The 7632-nt window shown below is 34.2% G+C and overlaps 1 protein-coding gene across 1 annotated transcript; it reads right to left on the bottom strand.

Moving 5' to 3' along the window:
* Window positions 1-540: 540 nt before the first annotated feature.
* Window positions 541-6091, bottom strand: LOC128558525 (uncharacterized). The gene is made up of 4 exons (XM_053548107.1): window positions 4221-6091; window positions 3678-3746; window positions 3109-3291; window positions 541-2237 (listed from the first exon to the last, which is right to left on the bottom strand). Exons 1-4 carry the CDS (start codon window positions 4273-4275, stop codon window positions 2029-2031), a joined length of 516 nt encoding a protein of 171 aa, XP_053404082.1. The 5' UTR covers window positions 4276-6091; the 3' UTR covers window positions 541-2028.
* Between the last annotated feature and the right edge of the window lie 1541 nt (window positions 6092-7632).

The following is a 7632-nucleotide window of genomic DNA, read 5'->3' as shown; positions in this document are numbered from 1 at the left end:
TCTCTGAAATAAATAACGTAGAGCACAACCTTGTAGTTTACAAAGTTGCATTTTGATACAGGTCTTTTAACCTTACTGGCTTTGTCTAGGCAGCTGATTCCAGTTTAATTAAAATTAGCTGAAAACTTTATCTCACTTATAAAATAAGTGAGGCTCCTAACAACTTAACAGCCTGCCAAAAAGAAGAGTGGTCAAAAGATTGTCTTCACTTTTCAGAGTAATGCACTGGAATTCACTTCAGGATCATAGCTTAACTATTTTGCAGATAATCCTTTGACCACTCTTCTTTTTGACACGCTGTTTCATGTGAAAGCCTAAATGAAACACGATGACCTTGTGTTTTTAATTATACACAGAGTAACGGTTACAGAACTAAGCCGCTTATTATTTTGATGCGAGTACTTAATAATAAACAAAATTGCTATGATAGTTCTCAGTAACTCACCTGTATACTATTGCTTCTTGTGACGAGGTGAAGGTCACTGAGACAAAACTTGGGTACACAAAACATTAATCAGTCTAAAACAAATAGCAAGGGCGTTGTAAATAATTGATTGTAAGTTTATACATATCACAGTGCATTTTTTATTGTATATTCTTTTTACCCCAAACAAAAACATGGTTGATCTAAGTACAATATTATTATTGACCTTTAATGCATTGGTTGCATATGACACGAGATTGTTGTCTTGTATGGCGAATGTTTGTGCCAAGTCATTGGAATACCCATCCATGCGTAGAAAGATCAAGATTGACACGAATAGCTTCGGGGAGATCCAGTCAAAGAAATTGATCTTAGAATGTTAACAATCTTTTTCTGTGATTTTGTCTAGTAACCTAGATTAACGACCAAGATGGTCTAGTTTCAAAATTGCTGACATTCCAATTAACGTAAACAAACGTATTACGGCCTCAAAACAGGATGATTCAAAACAAAACGATGTCAATGATATAAAACAACACAGAATTTCATGGAAATAATGACGTTGATGGACAATATATTAATTTACATTAGTTTTACGCGTTTTAAACTAGAATATCGTTAGCGCAAGTTCGTTTCGTGTCCCTCAACTCCAACATGCATTTTGGCCAAATTATGTCCCCTTTTGAACTTAAAACTTCTGGTTAAAGTTTTGCATGCAAGTTACTATCTCCAAAACTAATGCAATGGGTTGAAACTCTATAGATATTTTAACATTTAGGATAAATATTCCTGCATCTTGGACAATGATTCGAAAAGTTGAGCATTTGCTGTCTTACGGACAGCTCTTGTTTTTCTTGGTGTACCTATGTAAATATACAATTTGTCTCAAAATAATACATTATACGTAGGCGTTAACACATATGAAGGGATTTTATTACTTTTTTTCTAGCTCTATAATTAGTTTCTTTCATTAATTTCAAAGTGTAACTTGCTTTATCAACAGAAAAATGACACTTATATAAAACACATACAGTATTGATAATAAACATAAAGTAGTTCAACCTCTAACCTGTTGGCGGCAAGACATTCTGCCTTTGCGACCAGTGTGCAGACTAATGACCAACCTACTGATCTTGGTCTGCATTGTTCGCAGTTTAGTCAGTAAATTTTCAAAGAACTCCCCTTCAAATGATAAATGGTACTGCCCAAATTGAATGATAGTCCAGTCTATTTTAGAAATTTAGCAGGGTAAAGGTTTAACTGAAAAGACATTAATCTCTGCTTTCTCTCATCGTCCTACAAACTTGACATATACAGTGCAACCTGTCAAGAGCGAACACAAATGACAATGCTGTTCAGTGTAAAGAATAAAGAGATAGATGCTCTCGAGAGGTAAATCAACAAAACATTCAGTATAATGGGAGATGTGTCTTTGTTTTGAGGTGTTTGCTCCTCAGATATATCGTTAACAATGGTTGGAATGTAATAAATTGTATATTTTACCCACTTGGCCTAGCCCGATTGAGCCTACAGTCAATAATATATCTTTATGTGAAAAGTTCTTGCGCAGAAAATGCACCTTATCAAGTTAAGGTCTTGCAACTTTACTTTTTACTATCTCTGTATATCAGCCAAGCTATTATCCCAATCCACATAAGCAAAAGCATCCAATCTATGGTAACCATAGCGAAAGCAAATCCCAACAGGCTTTTATCGCAGTCGCCTTTTGAACACCCGACTGTTTCATTTCCCTTGCACAGTTTGAAATCTTTAGACATGACAATACCGTAATTAGGGTAGACCCACACAGTACCTGAAATAAATAAAAGAAGTAGAGAAAATAAAATTATTCGTTAAATTCGTAGTCGTTACTTAAAAGAATAAAAGTAGGTTAAGTCGTGTACCCGACCTTCTAAAAGTAACAAAAACTTTTTAAAAGTAAATAGTCTCCAACATGCATCTTTAACTCAACTAGTGTATTTTTAGATACTAATTTAAAATGGAGAAAATCCTCATCAATTAAAATCGAAATTCAAATACTAGGTCACCTTCTACATGTATGATCCCTCCTAAATATTTATATCTAATATAGGTATTCAATCTTGGGATCAAAGAGAAGCCAGGACAAATGACTACGAGCCCATGTAGGGTTTGTTTTTATATCTTTGCCATATGGACTCAAACTGGGTCGAAAACCTTCCATATCTAAACCTAATTAAAATGGTGAAGAGAAAAAAGTCATCTTACAGGACACTCTAGGACTTCCCGAGAACTACTCGAGCTACTCTATTTTTTTGGCAGGATCTATGCATTTACGTAGGCTGTAGGAGTTAGTAAAAGTCGAAATTACGAGTAAATAACGACACACCTTGCACCAATAATCTGCCGTAGGCTTACTGTGGACTCCACTATTTATAAGAAATGATTCTAGGATTTTGTAAAATAAGATAGGAATTAACTAAGAATATTAATTCATACTTCTTCTATAACATCTCTCGTTTTCAGATACTACCAGAGAACATATCTTTACTGGCAGAAGTACCAGAAAAACTGGTACGTTGACTGAAAAATACTTAAAAAACCGCGTTAAAACTCAAGACAAAACAGGACAATCACACTTTAAAAAACGCTATTATATGTGTAAAATCACCAATGTAACACCATTCGTCATGTGAACAACTTACCACAGATAAGCCAGGCAAAACTAAAAAGGAATCCGACACACCCACACACAAGTTGACAGCATGTCTCGATATCTCCTTTTCCTTGGCAGCTGAAGCCGCTGAACATTAAAGGCGCCAGTCCACTTACAACAAGCCAGATCGGTATAAGCTTTTCAATACTGCAATTCTGCAGATTATTTGCCCCTGCAAATACAAGCAAACAATTTTCTATTCTTCATATTAGCATGACAACTATTGTTTAACTGTTATACAACAAATCCAAGTTCATTTATCTTTATTAATTATTTTACTTTGGTAATGTCAGAATCTAATTCTTGATTATGATCTTTTACATATTGTCTGTAATTTTCTTCTCCTTGGAGTCATGCCATCAAAATATATAATAAAAGACGAATGGATTAATACAGTATGTTTCACTTGTAAATAATGTTTTATAAAATTTTTGCTTTATCTATTTGTAAATGCATTTTTGAAAATTATCTCATTACTGTCACATTATTTTAATAAAACTACTATTTGCGATGTAAATTATTGAGTTTTAGATTATAATCAACTACCAGACTACATACCCACAACGATTTTTGCCGTACCAAATCCTATTAAACCAACTACCAGCAGAATCACGGCACAGTAAATTGCTAAAATATATACAGGCTGTTTAAATGAATTTGTCAAACACAATCCTATAAATGATTTCGTTAGAGAAACGGAATTTGTATAAAATGACTGTTACATCAAATCAGTAGATACCACAAGAAGCTTCCTTGTCATGTCATAAATTGCTTAACCATTACCCTGCTATATTTCTAAAATGGACTGGTCAATTATTCAATTTGGGCAGTCCCATTTCCTATTTGAAGGGATGTTGACTGAAAACTTACTGACTGAATAGCGAACAGTGCAGACCATGATCAGCCTGCACGGATGTAGGCTGTTCATGGTCTGCACTGGTCGCAAAGGCAGAATCACTTGCCACCGGCAGGCTAAAGGTTCGTCACGTTGCAATTTTCATACTGACTGACGAGCTGAACGTATACATGCTATGATATAATGATACGAATACAGTGACTCAACACCAAAATACTTAAAATATAGAGACAGATTGTACTTACCAGACGCTCCAAAAAGTTTACAAAATTCATCCACTTCACCCTTTCCTTTTGCCATCGGTAAGAATGCTTCTGTTTTGATCTTCAATAACCGGTTTATTGTTTAAAGCAACTCTACTGAATGTTAATTGCGCTTTTAATAAAGAATAATTTTATAGCTATATCAATACATGTATTTTGTTTACTAAACCTGAAGCTGTCATATCAACTTGTATCTAAACTGATCAAGGATATGTTCAAATATTTCCTTTTGTACATACTACATTAATGAGCGTGAACTTGGACAACCGGAAATACGACATATGAACGTATAAGTAATTTAGTACAAGTTTACATCAAATTATTTTTGTCACATAAATAAGAGGCTAAAACTGCAGACAGGACTATACATTAAACGAAAGGCTTCTGTGCGTCAAGTTAAAGGGTTTGGTGACCTTATTTTTCCCCATATTTTTAACTTTTAATTCATTTCATTTAAAAACAATCAAAGTAAATGAAGTTTGACTTTCTCCTATGAAAGGGCATTTTTTATGGGAGTGTGCTCATTCCTTATGGAAAAAGTTTGGATATCAGCATTAAAATAGTGAATGTGTGAACGAACCTGCTTGTGCCCCTATGCAATGCAAATGGCGACTGTCCGTAAGCCAGATGGATGGTTCTCCGCATAAAAGCAATTCATCCCTGGCAAAGTTTGACATATTATTTCTTTCTGGCAAACAATTTCTTCTTGCATTTACTAGACAAAAGCAATGTGAGAATCAAATATGAAACTACTAGTCTTGACAACACTTATTGTAAGTCAGTAATAACACCACGTTGTACATAGTCTTACAAAACTCTGATACTTACCAAACCCGTATACCCGACACTTGTCTTGGCATGACAATTATATGTGGTCTCTTCTGTATTGTTAACGTTACACTTGGATCAGAACTGACGTAAATGAAAGAATCTCCCAGTTGTATGGGCAAAAAAAAAGAAATTACTTTCTATATTTTTTAGTTTCTCTTGAAAATAAAACAGGGGGAGTGTTGGTCTATAAAATTTAGTTTCTATTAAGTGCAGACTGTGCAGTTCTTTAATTTTAGTTTCTACTTGAAAGGTAAGTAACAGTTGAAATTACTATATTTTTTTAGTTTCTCGTGAAAATAAAACAGGCGGAGTGATGTTTTATAAAATTTAGTTTATCTAAGTGCAGACAGTGCTATTTTTTAATTTTAGTTTCCAGTTGTATGGGTAATAACAGTTGAAATTACTATCTATATTTTTTAGTTTCTTTTGAAAATAAAACAGGGGGGAGTGTTGTGATTAACCCGTATCGTATTAACATAATAAACAAATGATAGTCCATCCATCTTATAAAAATATTTTAGCCATGTGTACAGACACTATGAAAACTTAAATACCAGTCTACTCTATTAGAACACATATCCAAGAAACGAATGTAACCATGTAGCCTGTTGATTATTCTTGATTTTCACAATATGTACATTATTATTTCATCCCAGTCCTTATTAAATAACTAATAAATGAAATGGCACATACCTCTGAACAGTTTCAAATGACATTTTTACTTCAAAATTTCTATATCATGACATACAGTCCATTTCTATAATGTATCCTTTCTTGGCGGATTATATCCGAACATAACTACACTACGGCGCAGTGTTCACAGAGGCAGCATGCTCATTTCACAGTCTAAATAGATATTTCTAAAGAAAATTTGACTATAATAATTAGAGCAAATAGCAATGAAATCATAATAAAACCATGCAATTCATAATACTCTACATAAAATTGATCATTTCTTTCGTCTGCTTCGTACACCGGAAGGCACGGAGTGTAGCTTTCCTGTCGTACCACAACCGTATTTCAGTATGAGTAAACTGTATACTGACCCAGGGGTCTATATAATTTTTTTTTACAAAATATCATTAGGGAATGACAATTGTGATAAGAAAAACCGACTGATGTAAAAAGTAATATAGTCTGTATTAGAAAATTTAGCTATACAAGTAGTAGTTAAGAAGAAACTGGATACTCGATGAAAAGCTGAATTAATGATTTTTTTTTTAAAAAAGAAAAGAAAAAAGGGGCACCACATTATTATTTTGATGACGTCATTAGCAGAATATTCGGTTGCGTCTTATTTTTGTCTTAATGTACACAGTATGATTGCCAAACGAAAGGAATAAAGAGGCAGTGGTTTCTTTATTTCACTTAGCCCTCGGTAAATCTGAGAAACTGTTTAATACGATATACCCCAAACTACAAATCTAAAAAGTTGAATATTTCAAAAGCGTGGAACCGTAGAAAATAAACAAAGAAGGGGCATCCCTGGCAAACTTATGCAGCGCGACAGTCATCAGTTACTGCGAGTTGTAAAGGAAAAAGGGAAAAGAAATCTCAACATTAAAAATGTTAGGGGCATAACCGTTCCAAAAGGAACAGGTCAAAGGATCTTATTCAGTGAAGGGTATCCATGGACGGATAATAATGAAATGGGTGAATGTGTGTGTGTGTGTGTGTTGGGGGGAGGGGGGGGGGGAGGGTCAACAGGGAAAATCGTGTAAACCTTGACAGTTATTGGAATCCTGTTGTATTTAGTGGCTAATGTAATGGTGATGTCTGAACTGATAACCCGAGTATTTATATGGAGAAAGGTTGGTTACTTTGTTGTCTTGCTACCCCGCCCATCCCTAAATTTAGTGTTATGGTCTGGGGATATATTACTTATAATATAGTTGGTACAATCACTAACAATTCTTGATGGAATTGTAATTTTTAAGAAATATATTGACTTATTAGATTATTGTCTGTGGCCTGTTATACTAAGGCATTTTACAGGATGAGAATTATATATTTAAAGATGACAATTCTCCCATACATAGATACATGATTTATACTGTCCTGTTTTCAAGGGGTTATATCATAAGTTATTGGATATTTGTAATCCGAGAGCAGTTTTATTTATGGTGTGATTATGCATAGACTGGCGGCTATTTTGTTTTTAGACGTTTACTTATGGCACTACTCTGTGTACACGTGATATTACCATTTCTGAGTAATTGTCTCTGAAGTTCCCTCAGGTCAGCATCGGTAGTATCTTTCATATCATATAGTGTCTTCTTTCTCTTTGTGAAAAACAAAACAAGAAGGACACCAATGAGTGTTGGATAACATTTGAAATACAGGGCAAATTTATATGTAATATAATACAAAAAGCAAAAGATAAAAACGTAACTCATACCCAAAGGCTATGTTGAAATTATTTTACTTACATGCAATGAAGATGAATCAAGTTTTCTTTCTTTCTCTTTTCTGGTGGGTTGGGGGTGGGGGGTTGGGGGTTAATGTCACACTGACACAATTTAGGTCATATGGCGACTTTCCAGCTTTGATGGTGGAGACAGAC

Source organism: Mercenaria mercenaria, chromosome 7 (assembly GCF_021730395.1).
Source record: "Mercenaria mercenaria strain notata chromosome 7, MADL_Memer_1, whole genome shotgun sequence".
NCBI classification, from domain to species: domain Eukaryota; kingdom Metazoa; phylum Mollusca; class Bivalvia; order Venerida; family Veneridae; genus Mercenaria; species Mercenaria mercenaria.
Note: the sequence above shows the minus strand (reverse complement) of the source record. Positions and strands in the feature narration are given on the sequence as shown.

What these genes read in the sequence shown, in the direction of transcription:
- LOC128558525 (XM_053548107.1), bottom strand. Translation starts at nt 4,275, where the DNA reads ATGGCAAAAGGAAAGGGTGAAGTGGATGAATTTTGTAAACTTTTTGGA. An exon ending in TAAACTTTTTGGAGCGTCTG is followed by an intron (nt 3,747 to 4,220) that starts GTAAGTACAATC and finishes TATATATTTTAG; the next exon opens with CAATTTACTGTGCCGTGATT. An exon ending in TACGGCAAAAATCGTTGTGG is followed by an intron (nt 3,292 to 3,677) that starts GTATGTAGTCTG and finishes TTGTATTTGCAG; the next exon opens with GGGCAAATAATCTGCAGAAT.